Raw genomic sequence first — 22,270 nt, forward strand, 5'->3', positions numbered from 1 at the left:
TCAAAGGAATATTTCGTAGTAGTGCTGGCTATATTTCAGTAAAATTTCTGCTTGACATTTCGTAAATAAAATTAGAAATTTATAATGCAAACTCCAGAACTGTTTGCAAGATAAACTTTTCCTTTTTATAATTTTGTATTATAAAAAAAATTGGCATCTCACAAAAAATGTAAACATAATTTCAATCAAGAAAATTTTTCTTAATCAATTTTTCCCTCATGAGTTTATTTTTAAAATTATTGAAATAAATGAAAATAATAATAAACAAACAACGATCATATAATATTTCATAAATATTAAGTTAGTTCAAAGTAGAAAAAGAAACAATCGATTTAACAATAGTTATAATCATTTTTCTATATCTTAGTATATATTTGTAATCTTATTTATTTTTAAATATTATTGTGTATGTTTTTTTTTGTTTAAATACTATTAAAACATTGTTATTATTTTTAGGTTAACTTAATTTTAGGTTAGAGTATGTTTTTTTGTTTTTTTCTCATTTTTTTAATTTCGTGATGTTTTCGATTTATTTATGAATTTTATTATGTTTTAAACAATATTGTTTTTTTTTTTTTTTAATAATTAATATTATATTTATTTCATACTAATGAAAATGTTTGATTTATTTAATCATCGGTTGTGTTGGCAGATATTTATGTATCATTAGTTGTTTGTTTTCGTTTTCTGTTTTTTTTTTTGTTATTTTATGTTTTTGTTTGTATTTTTTTTTTCTCTTCGATTTTATTTATTATTATTTATTCTTGTTGTATAGTTGTAAATTATGTCCTACTTATGTTGTTGGTTTATATTTTTTTTTTGATGTTTCATTCAGTTGTAGATGTAGTTTGTGGTGCTATCTCCTTGTTGTATCTAAGCATGTCATGTCCTATGACCACCAATCATAATTACACTGAATATTAATACCAGACTACATGCTGAATAGGTTTTTGTGGTAACGGGTGCTGATGAAGTGACTGCTGATGCCGAGGATTCACCTGTAAAATAAAATAAAAAAAGCGAAAAACACAAGCATTAATAAATATAGCCATATTTTATTTATATACTTTTTTATTCTTAGACGATTAATAGGTATTAGCGAAGTCTCTAATTTATGATAGTCTTTGGGACATTAGAAGAGTTTGGGACATATGAGTTACGGTATGAGAGAGAATTGTTTTCTATTATTAAATAGAAGTTTGATTAAGTTAATATAACATATTATGGATTAAATTCTTTTTTGAATTTTCCCAAAAGTATTCCTATACATATAATAAAAAAATCCAATATATTTTTATACCCTCCTCCATAGGATGAGGGGTATAATAACTTTGTCATTGCGTTTGTAACACATCGAAATAAAGTATATATATTCTGGGTAGTGGTGAAATTCTGAGTCGATCTAAGCATGTCCGTCCGTCCGTCTGTTGAAATCACGCTAACTTCCGAACGAAACAAGCTATCGACTTGAAACTTCACACAAGTAGTTGCTATTGATGTAGGTCGGATGGTAGCGAAAATAGGCCATATCGGTTCACTTTTACGTATAGCCCGCATATAAACGGACCCCCAGATTTGGCTTGCGGACCCTCTACCCGATCCGGCTAAAATTTGGTACATGGTGTTGATATATGGTCTCTAACAACCATGCAAAAATTGGTCCACATCTCTTCATAATTATATATAGCCCCCATATAAACGGACTCCAGATTTGGCTTGCGGACCCTCTAAGAGAAGTAAAATTCATCCGATCCGGCTAAAATTTGGTACATGTTGTTGGTATATGGTCTCTTACCAACATGCAAAAATTAGTCCATATCGGTCCATAATTATATATAGCCCCCATATAAACGGATCCCAAGATTTGGATTGCGGATCCTCTAAGAAAAGCAAATTTCATCCGAACCGGGCTAAAATTTGGTACATGGTGTTGGTATATGGTCTCTTACAAACATTCAAAAATTAGTCCATATCGGTCCATAATTATATATAGCCCCCATATAAACGGATCCCAAGATTTGTTTTGCGGATCCTATAAGAAAAGCAAATTTCAAACGATCCAACTGAAATTTGGTATATGGTGTTGGTATATGGTCTTTACCAACCATGCAAAAATTGGTCCACATCGGTCCATAATTTCGCTAGTATAGGGTCGAAAACAACCATGCATAAATTGTCCCGTATATTTTATATAGCCCCCAAATAAACCGATCCCCAATCACAGAAAAATCAAAAAATAATCTACCAAAACTTTATTGCCGTAGAAAATTTTGGCAAAATTTTGTTTCTATAGAAAATTTTGTCAACATTTTAAATCTTTAGGAAATTTTGTCAAAAATTTATTTCTATAGAAAATTTTGTCAAACATTTATTTCTATAGAAAATTTTGTCAACATTTTATTTCTATAGAAAATTTTGTCAGAATTTTATTTCTGTAGAAAATTTTGTTAAAATGTTATTTCTATAGAAAATTTATAAAGCATTTCACAGTTGGAGAGGAATATTTTGCAAAATCTTCCAAAAAATCAAGTATTCTACCAATCTATCAAACAGTAAAAAATCTGCCATTTTTGGTAGACTCGTGTTCATAATTGTATATAGCTCCCCATAAAAAGCGACCCCCATCTTTCTATTCTGGCTCTATAATTACCGCACAAAATTTCATATCGGTTTGTAATAATTTCTTCCCTATATACCGCTCAAGAACTGATTATATACGTATTTAATCGATCTTTCTTTTGCCTACTATATATCCCGCATGGACTAACTTACAATTTAGAAGATGATGTTAAGATGATGCATTTTTAAGATGCCTTGCCATCGGCCGCAACCTAAGTTATTTAATTGTGGATGACAGTCTTTCGTAAAAGGGTTTCAAAGCTTCTCTAAGTGGTTTCACTGTAATGTGGAACGCCGTTCGGACTCGGCTATAAAAAGGAGGTCCCTTGTCATTGAGCTTAACATGGAATCGGGCAGCACTCAGTGATAAGAGAGAAGTTCACCAATGTGGTATCACAATGGACTGAATAGTCTAAGTGAGCCTGATACATCGGGCTGCCACCTAATCTAACCTAGGATTTACATTATATGTAAGTTTGCCGAATTTGGTCCAAATCGGTTCAGATTTAGAAATTTTTGGTGGGTTTTGTCCAAAACCCACAATTTACCAGCAATCTTGGTGAAACTGACATTACAAAAATGCCTCAAATTTACCTATACCACATATGTAATCATATGCAAGTATATCCCTATAAATCACAAATGCGCTTTTGAAAAATTACATCAAAATGGCTTTAGATTTAAATATTTCCAATATTTTTATACCCACCACCATAGAATGGTGACGGGGGTATAATAAGTTTATCATTCCGTTTGTAACCCATCGAAATGTCGATTTCCGACTATTTAAAGTATATATATTCTTGATCGGGGAGAAATTCTAAGACGATTTAACTATGTTCGTTTGGCTGTCTGTCTGTTGAAATCACGCTACAGCCTTCAATAATGAAGAAATCGTGCTGAAATTTTGCACAAACTCGCCTTTTGTCTGCCTGAAAGTCAAGTTCGAAGATGAACTATATCAGTCCAGGTTTTTATAGAGTTCCCATATAAACCGACCTCCCGATTTGTGGTCTTGGGCTTATAGTTTTTATCAAATTTGCCTGAAATTTGAAATCTAGATGTATTTTAGAACCATAAAGAGGTGTGTCAAAAATGGTGAGTATCGGTCTCGTTTCTGGTATAGCCCGCACATAGACCGATCTCCCGATTTTACTTCTTTTTCTTATAGAAACCGTAGCTTTTACCCAATTTGCACGAAATTTGAAATCTAGAGATATTTTAGGACCATAAAGAGGTGCACCGAAAATGATGAACATCGGTCAATGCTTTAGTATAGCCCCCATATAGACGAAAACGTACCGAAAACGATTAGTATCGGTCCATATTTTAGTGTAGCCCCCATAAGACCGATCTACGGATTTAAATCCTTGGGTTTCTAAAAACCGTAGTTTTTATCCGATTTGCCTGAAATTATAAATTTACTGGTATTTTAGATTCACAAATACGTGTATCGGATTTAGTTATTTTTCGGTCCATTTGGTAAGTCCTCCACATAGGCCGATTTCACTTTTTGATGGTATATAAGGCGCACAGATCATGAAAATTGCTTGAAACTGAATGTACAATTTCCATAATTTACTTCTCGTAATTATTTAAAGAATGGGTTGAAAATCTTCAGATTTCAAATCAAGGCGTTATTTCATAATTTTCTTGCACATTTACAAGAGATGTTGATGATTCCTCTAAAACTCAAACAAAACATGGTTCTTATAAATTCAGAATCTGATCTAGTCTTCATAGATAAAATCTTTACATTTATCGGGTGGAAGCGTACTGGTTGGACTAATCTGCTTGGGAAAATATCTGTCAGCAAACCCCCTTGAAATTTCAAAGGAAATTATAATATTTGATTCATGGTGGTGGGTATTTAAGATTCGACCCGGCCGAACTTACTGCTGTATATACAGGGTTGGCCTGTCGCAAACTGTGACTTTTGCGACATACGTTTACGACGGTATAATACGTATGTCGCAAAAGTCGTAAACCTAGTGTAGAAAATCTAATTTGGAATTAAAGAAATTGTGAATATTTTTTAATTTAATTTAGTTAAGCTCCCCGATAAAAGGTATGCAAAAAATGTTTTATATTGTATTTATTCAAAACTCTACAAGATTTAAAGGGTGGTTCAATTGTAAGGGCCGATGTTGAATGTGAACCACACCAAAACGCCAAGTTTTTTTTCCGAATTTTATTTGACATTTCTCTATTTCAGACTTACTCAATTTGAACCATGGACGTCGTGAATGGGCAGAATGGTTCCAAGAAATGGCAACAGTGGATGATCAATTTTGGAAGAAAATCATCTTCAGTGATGAGGCACATTTTCACCTCAGTGGCTTTGTCAATAAACAGAATTGCCGCATTTGGGCGAATGAGAATCCAAGAGTGATTGTCGAAAAACCAATGCACCCACAACGAGTGACTGTTTGGTGCGGTTTATGGGCTGGCGGCATTATCGGGCCGTATTTTTTCCAAAAGGAGGCCGGTCAGGCAGTTACTGTGAATGGTGTTCGCTATCGTGAGATTTAAAAAGGACCTTTTTTGGCCCGAATTGGAAGATATGGATGTGGCCGATATGTGGTTTCAGCAGGACGGTGCCACTTGCCACACAGCTAACGAAACAATGGCCCTTTGGCGCAACAAATTCAATGGCCGTGTTATCTCACGTAATGGCGATGTCAATTGACCGCAAAGATCATGTGATTTGGCACCGTTGGACTTTTTTCTTTGGGGTTATTTGAAAGAAAAGGTGTACGTCGATAAGCCAGCAACAATTCAAGAGCTAAAGGATGAGATAATTCGGCACATTAACGGCATAGAACCTCCATTATGCCTCAGCGTCATCGAAAATTTGGACCATCGGATGAAGGTGTGCCACCGAGGTCGCGGCGTCCATTTGCCCGATATTTTGTTCCATATATAATTGAATAATACCAATTATATATCATAATAAAATAAAATTACAATAGTTTCCTAAATAGTTTGTGTTTTATTTAAAATCAACATCGGCCCTTGAAATTTTAACCACCCTTTACATCTCTCATTCACAACTTCAAACTATTCTTGGTTTTCGTGGTCCAAGCTTTAGCTGCATCAATGAATGACTAGCTACAATTTTGAAAATTTTTAATTAGTATGGAAATTGGCTCTAATAAGCCAAAAAGTGATTTTATAAAATTTTTTCTAAACAGCAATTCACTTATATAAGACTTAAGTAGTTTTCCTTCCTTCCAGTTTCTGCAGTAATTTGTGAAAGGTTAACTATGAGCGAGTACCGACCATCACGTTCGAGTTTCCAATTGAAATAACTATATTCTCAAGTTTTTTTTTTAACTCGTTAATAATTTTATGAACATTCCTGAGAATTGAAACGTCTTCGCATATATATTCATCTTGGATATCTTTCGCTTAAGGGTCTGAAGTATTGGGAGTTTGCGACGTTTGCTACTTTTTCTACATTTACGACGTGTATGTGACGTTTACGACGTTTACAACCTTGCGACAGTCGCAAACCTTAAAATGTTTGATACAGACCATCTCTGTGTATATACTTGTTTTAATAACATTTTGCTCCTTCCCAAGGTATTAGCCGGTTTAAATTTAAAGTCTAGATATTTTGTGGAAGTTTAACAAATCGGTTCAAATTTATATACATGTATATGGGAATCTATATGAAATAATAAATTTATATGGAATAATAAAGCTTTATATAGTGCCCAATAATTTTGACGGATTTTAGATGGTATCAAAAATTGTTGTCTTCAATGTGGTGAAGGGTGTAGTCGGCCCCTCCTGATTTCCTTATTTGCTTCATAAAAAAAAAATATATATATATATACAAATTTATGTCCAAATTCCAAATTTATTTTTTTTTGTGGTGATCCGGAATATAACAAATTTCTTTGCATTAAAGCCAACCACGAAAAAATATATATATATTTGGTAAGCATATTCGCCATTAGAACTACTTTGCTAAGGCCAACAATCATTTTAAGCATTTTGTGGTTATACCAAAAACGAATAGAATTTCGGTTTGTTTTGTTCTGCTTAATTGAAATTTATGATATCTACTAATAACATTAAGAATAATATTTCATAAATTTTATTTTATTGGTTCTAGGTGATTGTGGCCCAGCTATACCCATATATGTATTTATAAGTGTGCATATTTGTTTATGTAAAAGTATCTGTATGTATGTATGTGTGTGTGTTTGTATTATATTTTATATTCCAGTGTTTGTTTTGTGGCTGAACTGAAAACAGTTATATGCATTAACGAATATAAATAAGCCACTTAAAGTTTAGCAGTAGTAAACAAAAATGTGGTTATTTTTATTGCTGAATTTTTAAAGTCATAAACATTTCCACACTTTATGTATCATTTGAAGAAATTTTAAATAATTATGAGAAATGTTCGAATGAATGTGAATGTATTAACGCTCACATATTTTAATGAATTAATATTTTCACTCATGTATATAGAAAAACAAAAAACTATTTTAAAGTAAAAATTAACTACGTCGTACGAAAATTGAACTAAACTATACTCCACATTTTGAGATTTCCTCAAAGCGTTTTCAAAATCAGGAAAATGTAATGCTCTGGTATATTTTTTAACTATAACTCACGAAATGACACCCTCTCATAGAAGAAACAAGTATATACAGCACTAAGTTCGTCAGAGCCGAATCTTCAATACCCATCGCCATGAATCAAATATTGTAGTTTCCTCTAATAGCCCCTCATCGTAACGAGTAACTTTAAAATATATATAATTTCAGGTATAAATTAATCTCAAGAAGATCGGTTCAAATGAATCGCTTCCCGAAGTTAAGTTTACAGTTTCTACATATAAAGACTATCATCACATTCTGAATTTATAAGAACCATTTTGTTTGGGTATTAAAGAAATGTTAAACATCTTGTGTAAGTGTGGTCCTAAAATACTTCTAGATTTCCTCTTCCAAGAAAATCGGATAACAACTACGGTTTCTAGAAATCCAAGAAGTAAAATCGGTACACACCATTTCCGGCACATAAAGATTTGGTCCTAAAATACTTCTAGATTTCCAATTTCAAGCAAATCGGACAAAAAGTACAGTTTCTAGAAGCTCTAGAATCAAAATCAGCAAAGCATGAACCAATACATACCATTTTCGGATTTCCACTTTCAGACAAATTGGGTAAAAATTACGGTTTCTAGAATCATGGACATGGACTGATATTCAGCATTTTTCCCACACCTTTTTATGGTCCTAAAATAAATCTAGATTTCAAATTTCGGGCAAATTGGATAAAGTCTACGGTTTCTAAAAGCCGAAGACCCCAAATCGGGAGATGGGTTTATATGGGGACTAAAGGGTGATACGGTCAAAATTTGGTCAAGGGAAAACGGGTGTAAATCGGTGAAATCGTTTATTTAAAAAATCAAATTAAATTTCTTTTTCAAGTTCAATTAGTATAAAATTCAGGAAAAATATTCAGTTAGGCTTTCGCTTTTCCAAATCCGAATTGCCGGGCCTCACGCTTGACACCTGCCATCAGATTTTGTACAGCCTCCTTGTCCACCTTCTTCGCCGCAGAAAGCCAGTTTGCCTTGAACTGCTGCTCGTCCTTAGCAGTTTTTTTGTCTTCTTTAGTTTCCGCTTGACAATAGCCCAGTATTTCTCAATTGGGCGGAGCTCTGGCGTGTTGGGAGTGTTCTTGTCCTTGGGAACCACCTGCACGTTGTTGGCGGCGTACCACTCCATGGCCTTTTTACCGTAATGGCAAGATGCCAAATCCGGCCAAAACAGTACGGAACAACCGTGTTTCTTCAGGAAAGGCAGCAGACGTTTATTCAAACACTCTTTCACGTAAATTTCTTGGTTGATAGTCCCGGAAGCTATGAAAATGCAGCTTTTCAAGCCACTGGTACAGATGGCTTGCCAAACGAGATATTTCTTTGCGAACTTTGACAGTTTTATGTGCTTGAAAATATCTGCTACCTTTCCCCTTTCTTTTGCGTTATAAAACTCCTGTCCCGGAAGCTGCTTGTAGTCGGCTTTGACGTAGGTTTCGTCGTCCATTACCACGCAGTCAAACTTCATCAGCATCGTCGTGTACAGCCTCCGGGATCGCGCTTTGGCTGTCGTATTTTGTTTATCATCGCGATTTGGAGTCACTACCTTCTTGTAAGTCGATAGTCCGGCTCGTTTTTTGGCTCGATGCACGGTTGTAGACGATACACCCAGCTTATTTGCGTCATCTCGGGGATATAGGTAAGGGTTTCGCTTGAAACTACCGGCAACTCCCTTTGTCGTCTCAGCGGCTTCCGGTTTTCTATTTCCCCCCGATCCAGACTTCCTGGCTGTCGACAAACGTTCCCCAAACACTTTAAGTACATTTGTAACGGTTGATTTGGCAACTTTTAGCGATTTTGCCAGCTTTGCGTGCGAGTAGCTCGGATTTTCGCGATGCGCGAGCAAAATTTTGATACGCTGCTCTTCTTGCTTGGACGGCATTTTGACAACTGGAGAGTGAATTCCAAAATCAAAATAGAAGCAACATTCTACACACACACACCTTCATAATGAGGGGTGTTCAGGTTTTATAAATGCAAAATTGAAAGAAATACGTGAAGTTTATATTGACCAAATTTTGACCGTATCACCCTTTGTATCAAAGCCTGGACCGATAAAGCCCATCTTCGAACTTGCCTGCGTGCAGACAAAAGATGAATTTTCAGGATGGTAGCGTCATTATTGAAGGCTGTAGCGTAATTAGAACAGACAGCCAGACGGACATGATTATATCGTCTTAGAATTTCTCCCTGATCAAGAATATATATAATTTATATAGTCGGAAATCTATATTTCGATATATTACATACGGAATGACAAACTTATTATACCCCCGTCACCATTCTATGCTGGTGGTATAAAAACCAGATTACATACGCAAATAATTCAGTTCTTGGCCGGTATATATAGGGAAATCTATAAATAATTGCGAACCGATATGAACTTTTGCGCGGTAATTAGAAACCCAGAATTGAAATATGGGATCACTTTATATGGGGCTATGTGCAATTATGAATGAATTTTTCCATGCTTGTTAGATACCATATACTAACACCATGTACCAAATTTCAACAGGATCGGATGAATTATGCACCTTCAAGAGGCTCCGGAGGTCAAATCTGGGGATCGGTTTATATGGGGGTATATATAACATAATTATGAACCGATATGGAACAATTTTTGCATGGTTGTTAGAGATCATATACTAACACCACGTACCATATTTCAACCGGATTGGATGAATTTTGCTCCTCCAAGTGGCTCCGGAGGTCAAATCTGGGGATCGGTTTATATGGGGGTATATATAATTATGAACCGATGGGGACCAATTTTTGCATGGTTGTTATAGACCATATACTAACATCACGTACCAAACTTCAACCGGATTGGATGAATCATGCTCCTCCGCTCTGCGAGCCAAATCTGGGGCTCGGTTTGTAGTAGAGGTGTGCACGTGACACGAAATTATCTTGACTCACGAACATTTTCGTGATTCGTGCGTGAGTCGTAACTCACGCTCATGAAAACAGCGTGAGTGTGCGTGAGCGTGATTAACAAACCAAAATGTCGTGCGTGAGCGTGAGTCACGAAAATAATATCTTCGTGAGTGTGCGTGAGTAACGAATTACACTCACGAAAATATTCCTGCTCACCAACATAAAACCCTTAAGAGTTAAATTCAATTACAATTTTAGTGACACCTGGGATGTTAAGAGTTTAATAACACTCTCGATTTTAATAATGCTCATGTTTTCCGACACTTCGGTAAGGTAAATTAATCATAAAATTATTCGTGAGTCACGATATTTTTCGTGAATCACGATATTTTTCGTGAGTCACGGTATTTTTCGTGATTCACGACGTTTTCGTGCGTGAGTACAAATTTTCTTTTCGTGAGTGTGCGTGAGTCCTACCAAAAAATATCGTGCGTGAGTGTGCGTGAATATGATTTTTCAGTCGTGCGTGTGCGTGAGCGTGAGTAAACTATTACTCACGTGCACACCTCTAGTTTGTAGCCCCCCTACAAACCGAGCCCCACGTATGTAAAACTGGTCCAATATGACCCATTTGCAACGCCATCCGACCTACATCAATAACAACTACTTGTGCCAAGTTTCAAGTCGATAGCTTATTTCGTTCGGAAGTTTGCGTGATTTCAACAGACGGACGGATGGACGGACGTGCCTAGATTGACTCAGACCACGACCCAGAATATGCTTTATGGGATTTTAGAGCAATATTTCAATGTGTTACAAACGGAATGACAAGGTTAATAATGGGGGGTATCATCCTATGGAGGAGGGTAGTTATAAACAAGTATATACGGCCGTAAGTTCGGCCAGGCCGAAGCTTATGTACCCTCCACCTTGGATTGAGTAGAAACTTCTACTGAAGACTGTCATCCACAATCGAATTACTTGGGTTGCGGTAGCACTTGCCGATGGCAAGGTATCTTAAAACTTCCTAACACCGTAATATATACCACATAGTCCATACGTGGTATATATTAAACTAAAAAAGACCGATTAAATACGTATATAATTAAGTTTAAAGTTTCTATAGAAATAAAATTTTTACAAAATTAAATTTTGACATTTTCTATAGTAAAATTTGTGAAAAATTTTCTATAGAAATAAAATTTTGACAAAATTCTCTATAGAAATAAAATTTTGACAAAATTTTCTATAGAAATAACATTTTGACAATGTTTTCTATAAAAATAAAATTTTGGTAGATTATTTTTGGCTCGAGTGGCAACCATGATTTTGAACCGATATGGACCAATTTTTGTGTGATTGGGAATCGGCTATATATAACTATAGACCGATATGGACAAATTTTGGCATGGTTATAGCGGCCTTATACTATCACCACGTTCCAAATTTCAACCGGATCGGATGAATTTTGCTTCTCCAAGAGGCTCCGGAGGACAAATCTGGGGATCGATTTATATGGGGGCTGTATATAAATATGGACCGATATGGACCAATTCTTGCATGGTTGTTAGAGACCATATACTAACACCACGTACCAAATTTCAACCGGATCGGATGAATTTTGCTCCTCTAAGAGGCTTCGGAGGTCAAATCTGGGGATCGATATATATGGGGGCTGTATATAAATATGGACCGATATGGACCACTTCTTGCATGGTTGTTAGAGACCATATACTAACACCACGTACCAAATTTCAACCTAATCGGATGAATTTTGCTCCTCTAAGAGGCTTCGGAGGTCAAATCTGGGGATCCGCTTATATGGGGGCTATATATAATTATGGACCGATATGGATCAATTTTTGCATGGTTGTTAGAGACCACATACTAACACCATGTACCAAATTTAAGCCGGATCGGATGAAATTTGAAATCGCAAACCAAATTTGGGGGTCCGGTTATATGGGGGCTATACGTAAAAGTGGACCGATATGGCCCATTTGCAATACCATCCGACCTACATCAATAACAACTAATTGTGCCAAGTTTCAAATCGATAGCTTGTTTCGTTCGGAAGTTAGCGTGATTTCAACAGACGGACGGACGGACGGACGGACGGACGGACATGCTCAGGTCGACTCAGAATTTCACCACGACCCGGAATATATATACTCTATGGGATCTTAGAGCAATATTTTGATGTGTTACAAACGGAATGACAAAGTTAATATACCCCCATCCTATGGTGGAGGGTATAAAAACACAAAAGGAAAAATTCACTGGTCTGTTGAAAATTTCGAAAAAAAATAATAAAACTAACTAAAAACAAATATATATTTTTTTTTTAATAAAATCGGAAATCAAAAAAGAATCTATCGCCACATCCACACCAGCTAAAATTTTTAGCTCATATTGGATATATAACATCATGGTATGATTATTTTCCAAAAACGGTATCCAGATATTCGGAAAATGATCCTGGATTTTGACACTCATTTTGGTCAAATATTTGCCTAGTGTGACCATAGTGTTAGTATAACTGCGCATGTTTTTTTTTTTTTGTTGCATGAGCTTTATGCTACGAGCTCATATTCTCGAAATAAAAAAAACCAATACCCTAGATGTATTGCAATTAACTTTGCAAGAATAATTTATTTTCTTTTTTGTTGCATTTCCATTGAATTTTCCCTGCCCCTTAGATACCGAATTGTATGACAAAATAACTTGTCATGTTTACATGAAGAAATTGTTTTCAAATTTTTTTTTTGTATAAAAATAAGAGAATTCATAACCAGAGTAAATATCTCATGTCCCATAGGTATTTTGTCAACATTTTCATTTTGAAGATAATGAAAAATGTTTGACTATGTCCTTTAGACGATAGCATATGAACACAAATCACTTTTCAATTATCACTGTACTTTTTTTTTATATTGTCACACATATCACTTTTGCAATAACATTTAGAAGGAATCGAATCCCTAATGGATACTATCAATTGCATTGGATCGTTTGACAATGATGATGATGATGATGGTGACGGGTCTATACTGACTCTAGTATGAAGCTATATGTACTTCGAAACAATTTGTCAACAATTCCCCAGTAAAATGCAAGTGAACAACATTGCATTATTATCCCCCAATGCGATGCAAATAACAACAGTAGAAGACAAAAACATAGCAAAAAAACAAACGAAATGCTAAATGTCATGTTACAAGTAAGAGCATTTATCACATTATACATCCAAGGTTTGCTCTAGCCTTTGTTGTCCTCCATTTGGTATAATCACACTACTATTCATTCGAAATTTAGTAATGTTCACATGCCACCAACTGGGATCATGTTTGCATATATTCCTTTGTGTTTGTATTTAGAAAGGAAATAGGATGTGGCTTCAATGTATGAGTGTACACATATATGCATGTATAAAGTTGCATAGTCAATGACATGTAAATCCTTTGGCGAGGTCTATATTTGCGCAGTGGCATGAGAATTACCAAGGGCTATGATGTTATGTACTATGTAAATTAAAAGGTTATAATTGAATTATATCTTCAGTATTTGTCTGGAAGGCAGGACAAGTTTCAAGAATCATCGTAAACCTTTTCTATGACACAAATGTAAACTGTAAGTATTGATATATACTCTACATTAGTATGTGCTGAAACAGAAATGCTCGTCATGAAAATGCAAAGTAGAAATATCGATCCCAATAACCTTATAATATATACTTATCGACTTAGAAATACCTCCTCACTTGATCGGGGCTAAACTGCCCATTTGTAAATATTTTGATTTCAAGATTAAGGTTGCAAATTTTCTCCAATTCGCATAACAGTTTGGGAGATCGGTCTATATATAGGGGCTACAGTAAAACATGGACCGATTCACCCAATATGTGGCCCAAATACCTCTAGATTTTCAATTTCAGGCAAATCGGATAGAAATTACAGTTTCTAGACACCCAAGAAGTAAATCCGGGAGATCGGTCTATATGGCGTCTATACCAAAACATACACCTATAAACCTTATTTTCGACACACCCAATTTGTGGTCCTAAAATACCTCTAAATTTTCAATTTCAGGCAAATCGGATAGAAATTACAGTTTCGAAACGCCCAAGAAGTAAATTCGGGAGATCGGTCTATATGGGGGCTATACCAAAACATGGACCGATAGGCACCAATTTCAGCATACCTTTCGATGGTCCTAAAGTACCTTTAGATTTTCAATTTCAGGCAAATTGGATAAAAACTACGGTTTCTATAAGTTCAAGACCCCATATCGGACGATCGGTTTATATGGGAGCTATATCAATATATCAAAACCTGGACCGATATAGCCCATCTTCATACCTGGTCTGCGTCCAAATAAAAGAAGATTCTGTGCCAAATTTCAGGACGATAGCTCCATTATTGAAGACTGCAGCATGAATACAACAAACAGACAGACGAACACGCTTATATCGTCTTAGAATTTCTCCCTGATCGAGAATATATGTACTTTATATAGTCGGAAATCGATATTTCGATGTGTTACATACGGAATGACAAACTTATTATACAAGTAAATATTTTGCGACAAATTCAAGAAGATTTATTAGACATAATTATTTTTTCACTTGTTAAAGAAAATTTCGGAATTTGAAGAAACGAAGTTGAATTTTTAAAATCTTCTTGCTTCAGTTGAGTATAATTTTTGCGATTAAATTTCTTTCAATTAAATTTCTTATCAATAAGAACTAAGTCTAAGCTAAACTTTTTATACCATCCCTCATATCGTGGACAGAAGGTAGATTTTGGCAGATGAGATTAAAAACTCATGGTCGCATTTCGTCTCCTTCTGGAAATATATCCATTAACTTATAATATCCTATTTCACAAAAGTCGTGCAATAAATGCTATGCTTTTTTCACATCTTCTCCAACATCATTTTCCTTATTTTCCCCAAAGAGGATAATTTCCATAAGTAAAGTAATCTTCGAACATGGTAATAAGTATGAAGAAAATTAATAAGAAAAATAAATAAATAACAAACGAAGAAAAAAAACAAATACATGAGAAAACATGATAAAATAGCTCACTTACCATTTATAACATTTAGTGTCACAGTCACACTGGGGCTATTTGACGGACTACATGTGTAATTGCCGGTATCACGTTTTTTCACCGAGTCAATGATTAATGAACCGATCTGTGTTGTTATTGGAGTTTTTGTTATTGTTGTTGTTGGTGTTATTTTTTAGCACCAGTGACATTGTAGTTTATCGTTGGGTATCATCAGAGTCATCGCGAAGCGGGAGTAGTTTATTGTTGGGATAATGGTAATCGTTATTTAATATTCATCCAGGACACGTGGATAAGCATCAATATCGTTATAATCGCCCAAACCAACATTATCATCATCATTATCATCACCATCATTATATATGGCAGTTATTTGGTAAGGACACACAACGAGGGCATAATGGCACGGTGACATGAAAATATAAAATAAGCAGAAAAAATAAGCATATTAATATTATTGGTGACTTCCATTTTGGTCATGTCAATCAATATATAACATAATAAGATTACAAAAATTGCTGCTCCATCAGGGAAATGTGAGCTATGGCAAATTAATTTTACTGCAATGTGGTATAGAGGGGAGCTTTGTATACTCCATTATTTTCAAATTAAAAGCGCTTGTTATTATTACGTTTTATTGTTCATATTTTCGGTAAAAACAGGATATCCTAAATAAGATAAATAAAAAATTAAGATAAATAAAATATTAATGAATACATAACAAAACACAACTTTATTCAAAATGTTTTGCCTACACTCAACAAAAAAGAAAAGAAACAAATTTCATCAATTTCAGTTGAAATTTTGTAGTTTGTGTAAGTACCTTACGGGAAATTAGTCCAAATTGGACCCATAACAGGGCTGGTACTAGTGCTCCAGTTTATCAACATTTTTAATTATCATATAATTTATTGATTTTTATACTCGCTTGATATTAAAATCTTTTTGAATCCACACTTTTACTACAATACAACTAAAGGGTGATACGGTCAAAATTTGGTCAAGGGAAAACGCGTGTAAATCGGTGAAATCGTTTATTTAAAAAAATCAAATTAAATTTCTTTTTCAAGTTCAATTAGTATAAAATTCAGGAAAGATATTCAGTTAGGCTTTCGCTTTTCCAAATCCGAATTGCCGGGCGGCACGCTTGACACCTGCCATTAGATTTTGTACAGCCACCTTGTCCACCTTCTTCGCCGCAGAAATCCAGTTTGCCTTGAACTGCTGCTCGTCCTTAGCAGTTTTTTTGGTATTCTTTAGGTTCCGCTTGACAATAGCCCAGTATTTCTCAATTGGGCGGAGCTCTGGCGTGTTGGGAGGGTTTTTGTCCTTGGGAACCACCTGCACGTTGTTGGCGGCGTACCACTCCATGGCCTTTTTACCGTAATGGCAAGATGCCAAATCCGGCCAAAACAGTACCGAACAACCGTGTTTCTTCAGGAAAGGCAGCAGACGTTTATTCAAACACTCTTTCACGTAAATTTCTTGGTTGACAGTCCCGGAAGCTATGAAAATGCTGCTTTTCAAGCCACAGGTACATATGGCTTGCCAAACCAGATATTTCTTTGCGAACTTTGACAGTTTTATGTGCTTGAAAATATCTTTTACCTTTCCCCTTCCTTTTGCCGTATAAAACTCCTGTCCCGGATACTGCTTGTAGTCGGCTTTGACGTAGGTTTCGTCGTCCATTACCACGCAGTCAAACTTCGTCAGCATCGTCGTGTACAGCCTCCGGGATCGCGCTTTGGCCATCGTATTTTGTTTATCATCGCGATTTGGAGTCACTACCTTCTTATAAGTCGATAGTCCGGCTCGTTTTTTGGCTCGATGCACGGTTGTAGACGATACACCCAGCTTATTTGCGGCATCTCGGAGAGAGAGGTTAGGATTTCGCTTGCAAGTACCGGCAACTCTCTTTGTCGTCTCAACGGCTTCCGGTTTTCGATTTCCCCCCGATCCAGACTTCCTGGCTGTCGACAAATGTTCCCCAAACACTTTAATTACATTTGTAACGGTTGATTTGGCAACTTTTAGCGATTTTGCCAGCTTTGCGTGCGAGTAGCTCGGATTTTCGCGATGTGCGAGCAAAATTTTGATACGCTGCTCTTCTTGCTTGGACGGCATTTTGACATCTGAAGAGTGCATTCCAAAATCAAAATAGGAGCAACATTCTACACACACATACCTTCAAAGTGAGGCGTATTCAGGTTTTTTAAATGCAAAATTTAAAAAAATACGTCGAGTTTATATTGACCAAATTTTGACCGTATCACCCTTTATCGGAATTATGTATTGTTCAACATATTACATTCTGGTGCGTTACGGATGGAAACAGGTTAATAAAAGTTTGTCTCCGAATGTTTCTTGAGCAGTCTATGGGGTAGTTCTATTAAGTTGTTTCAGGACGTGTCCTTTGGGATGAGTTGGGATGAGTCGTGTCATTAAGTGTAAGTGTTGTTAAGTGTTGTTGCTGGGAAACAATTGATAAAAATATCAAGTATATACGGCCGTAAGTTCGACCAGGCCGAATCTTATGTACCCTCCACCATGGATTGCGTAGAAACTTCTACGAAAGACTGTCATCCACAATCGAATAACATGGGTTGTGGTATCTTAAAACTTCTTAACATCGTTTTCTAAATTGTGAGTTAGTCCATACGTGGTATATATTAGACAAAAAAGTTATGTATAGTTAAGTCTACAAATAATTACGAATCGATATGGACTTTTTGCACGGTACGTAGAGAGCCAGAATTAAAATATGGGGTCGCTTATATGGGGGCTATATACAATTATCAACTTGATATGGACCAATTTTTGTGTGATTGGAAATCGATATATCTGAGGGATACATATAACTATAGACCGATATGGACCTAGTTAGGCATGGTTGTTAACGACCATATACTAGCACAATGTACCAAATTTCAACTCACTCGGATGAAATTTGCTCCTCCAAGAGGCTCCAAAACCAAATCTCGGGATCGGTTTATATGGGGCTATATATGATTATGGACTGATATGGACCACTTTTGGCATGGTTTTTAGAGACCATATACTAACACCATGTACCAAATTTCAGCCGGATCGGATGAAATTTGCTTCTCTTAGAGGCCTCGCAAGCCAAATCGGAGGATCGGTTTATATGGGGGCTATATATAATTATAAACCGATGTGGACCAATTTTTGCATGGTTGTTAGAGACCATATACTAACACCATGTACCAAATTTCAGCCCGATCGGATGAAATTTGCTTCTCTGAGAGGCCTCGCAAGCCAAATCGGGGGATCGGTTTATATGGGGGCTATATATAATTATGGACCGATGTGAACCAATTTTTGCATGGTTGTTAGAGACCATATACTAACACCATGTACCAAATTTCAGCCCGATTGGATGAAATTTGCTTCTCTGAGAGGCCTCGCAAGCCAAATCGGGGGATGGGTTTATATGGGGGCTATATGTAATTATGGACCGATGTGAACCAATTTTTGCATGGTTGTTAGAGACCATGTACCAAATTTCAGCTGGATCGGATGAAATTTGCTTCTCTTAGGGGCCTCGCAAGCCAAATTTGGGGGTCCGTTTATATGGTCGGATGGTATTGCCCATTTGCAATACCATCCGACCTACATCAATAACAACTACTTGTGCCAAGTTTCAAGTCGATAGCTTGTTTCGTTCGGAAGTTAGCGTGATTTCAACAGACGGACGGACGACATGCTCAGATCGACTCAGAATTTCACCACGATCCAGAATATATATACTTTATGGGGTCTTAGAGCAATATTTCGATGTGTTACAAACGGAATGACAAAGTTAATATACCCCCAATCCTATGGTGGAGGGTATAAAAAGTGAAATTGGAGAAAAAAATTTTTGTGTGCATTATTTCATCCGATTCAGTTTTATTTATAATGAAAATTTGAAAAACTGATAACGTAATTCTTTTGCAGACATCGCAGTAGCCCAAAAGAAAAAATACGAGAAACAGGCGACAACTCGTTATTTTTAAAATAATCTGGCAAAGTGGGACGTTTTAAGTTTGCTCACATGTTCATACGCTATTTAAAACTTGAGGTTTTCCAGCCAAATTTAACGAAATCACAATATCACGAATAGGCCAAACTGCTTTTGTACGTTTGTAAAGGATAATATCAATTGTATATGAAATAAATCTTTCAGATGTCAGCCGAGAGATTTAGAAACTATAGCAACTATACATAGTTGGTTTCAAAACATATCAGTGAGCCTGTCATATGTATGGATCTCTTGATTTGACGAACAAACGTTCTTAATGTAATAGACGTTCAATATCTGTGTTATTTAAAAAAAAAATCCAGTAAGATTTTTTTTTTTAATAAATTTTTTTCTCGTTTGAAAATTCAAAAATTCAACTTCTGGATTATATTTTAAATATCATCTAAAAATCACACAGACACTTTAATTAGACCTTTGTCAATTTCATTAGAGGATAATGGCCTGCTTTAGAGACTTCCGAGTGTTTTTTAGATCATAAATTATATTTAATAGACATATACCTTCCTTTTAGTTCTTCTCTTTTTCATACTTCTTTTTTTTGTCAAAGTAAAATTCTTTGTTGACATTTTCTTTGACATAAAGAAGCAAAAGAAAAAAAATCATACCAGACATGCTTAATTAGATAAGGGACTACAAGCAGGGTTCAGGTCAATTTTCATAGGACACCATAGTCATTACTAAATTCAATTCAACTGGTATACATACAGCTATAGCTGTAATGTTATCCAGACTAATTTTATTTCTTCATTTTTTTTTTCACAAAAAATACCATAACACAGTTTCAAAAGTGTCGTTATTAAATTAAAGTACAATATGTATGGACGAGAGTCCATACAATGGCTTGGTAAATGAACGCAGTTTCTTAACAGCTTCTCATATTATGGCGAGACAATGTCATATTTTGTGGATTCAGCCAATATTTGAGAAGGTTAAAAAAAAAAAAAAAAAACAGAAAGATATGCCACCAAAAATGATGACAAAGAAAATCCCTTTGTGTTGATGCTAAACAATAAAAGCAAAATTTCTTTTTTTAGGAACTCTCTTGAATTAAATGCAATAATAAAAGCGAAGAAATAAGGGTTAATCTTTAATGGAAAAATGTCGCCATTGACTTGGTGAAGCTTTCCATAAAAGATTCTTTTGCAAAACGAAAGTAAAGCTAGAAAAAAATTTAACAACAACTGCGAAGAAAATAAAATTCCATATGGTCGACTATATAAAGTTTTTTTTAAATATTAGGGTCTATGTTGGTATCATAGAAAAAAACTTAAAGTTTATTTCGAAATATAGAGGAATGTATGCCTGTTATATCAGAAAAATTACCACCATGACCACGCTAAGAGGCAGTGGTTTTTCCAGTGGTGATATTTTTATGTCACTTTTTTATTGTGCCATTAAATGACACACAAAAATCGAGGATGCTGATTTTTCGGCCCCTAACTTGGCTCCACTATTTCTCTGTAAAGATCTGTGTTTGAAAAAAGCCAATTTTCTCCACCGTGATAGATGTCTATTTGTATATATTCGCCGTATATAAAGGAGGGATACCTTTGGTCTGAGAATCTCTGGACTTTTGGGTAAAATACTAACTTAATTCCTTGAGCACTCATGCCCAGGGCTGTGGAGCCGGAGCCGGAGTCGGAGTCTTGGAGTCGGAGTCTGAAGATTTTGCTGGAGTCGGAGTCGGAGTCGTAAACATTTTGCTCGGCTCCGACTCCCGCTAAACCATATTTTTTAAAACACTTCACATTTTTGTAACTAAGCAAGTTTTTATTTTTTTTTTATTTATTTTTATTTATTTTTTTTTTAATTTTATTTTAAGGCCATATACATATGTGGAGTATTGACAGAAAATTTTTTCAAAGTTGTTTTTTATAGAACATTTTTTCCAAATGTTATTTCTATAAAAAGTTTTGTCAACATTTTATTTCTATAGCAAATTTTGTCAAAATTTTATTTCTACAAAAAATTTATTCAAAATTTTATTACTATAGAAATATTTATTTCTATAGAAAATTTAGTCGAAATTTTATTTATTTCTATAGAAAATTTAGTCAAAATTTTATTTCTATAGAAAATTGAGTCAAAATTTTGTTTCTATAGAATATTTTGCAAAATTGTATTTGTATAGAAAATTTTGCAAAATGTTGTTTGTTACACAAAAATTTTTTCAAAATTTTATTTCTATTGATAATTTTATTTCTATAAAAATTTAAGACAAAATTTTATTTCTATACAAAATTTTGCCAAAATTTTATAGTAATAGATTTTTTTTATTAAAAAATTTGGTCAACATTTTAATTCTATAGAAAATTTTGTCAAAATTTTATTTCTATATAAAAAATTGTATGCTCACTGATACTCACTGCTAAGTCGAAAACTTGTAGAAATGATTCAAATTTTCAAATTTTTCAATGAATGAATCATAAATGCATTTTTGCTAAATTGTCTAAACAATTATAAATATTTCCCAAATATTGCCCGAGATTTTGTAGAAGTCTGATTTGAGATTTTATCAAAATGTAGATCTAAATACAAAGTTGTGCAGAGTATATTATAATCGGCCCGCCCGACTTTAGACTTTCCTTGCATTTTTATTTTTTGTTAAATTGTGTTACGTCCCATAACGTTAGATATAAATTTTAAGTACATAGATTTTGTAGAAGTATATACAATTTTGTCTAAATCGATTCAGATTCGAATTCATGCATATGGATTTGAGATAGTATCAATAATTTTGGTCCACAAATACATATACTGTTGGTATCTTCTCATATTATGATGGGTATTTATATCATTATTTTATTTATTAAACATTGCCCTAAATTTGAAATATAGAGTTCAATTGGCATCTAATGTGAAATTAAGACCTTTTTTTTTGCACACATAAATAAATACGATACTTTATATGGATCCACTTACGGTACCCCCCAATAGAACTACAAATTAGTGGTATTAAAATGAGATTTAGTTATATTACCCGGAGTCGACTCCGGAGTCGGAGTCGAGCTGATGACAAATGCTGGAGTCGGAGTCGGA

The 22,270-nt window shown here is 34.9% G+C and overlaps 1 protein-coding gene across 1 annotated transcript in view; it reads right to left on the reverse strand.

The window, feature by feature from the left end:
- Positions 1-495: 495 nt before the first annotated feature.
- The window catches only part of dpr11 (defective proboscis extension response 11), a 555,551-nt gene continuing 533,776 nt past the window's right edge, over positions 496-22,270 (reverse strand). The window contains exons 9-10 of the mRNA XM_075289722.1: positions 15,211-15,316; positions 496-998 (exon numbers count right to left, since the gene is read on the reverse strand). Coding sequence (XP_075145837.1) covers positions 883-998; positions 15,211-15,316 — 222 coding nt within the window. The 3' untranslated portion in view covers positions 496-882. The remainder of the gene's footprint in view (positions 999-15,210; positions 15,317-22,270) is intronic.

The sequence above is a fragment of the Haematobia irritans genome, chromosome 1 (genome assembly GCF_050003625.1).
Source record: "Haematobia irritans isolate KBUSLIRL chromosome 1, ASM5000362v1, whole genome shotgun sequence".
Classification (NCBI taxonomy): domain Eukaryota; kingdom Metazoa; phylum Arthropoda; class Insecta; order Diptera; family Muscidae; genus Haematobia; species Haematobia irritans.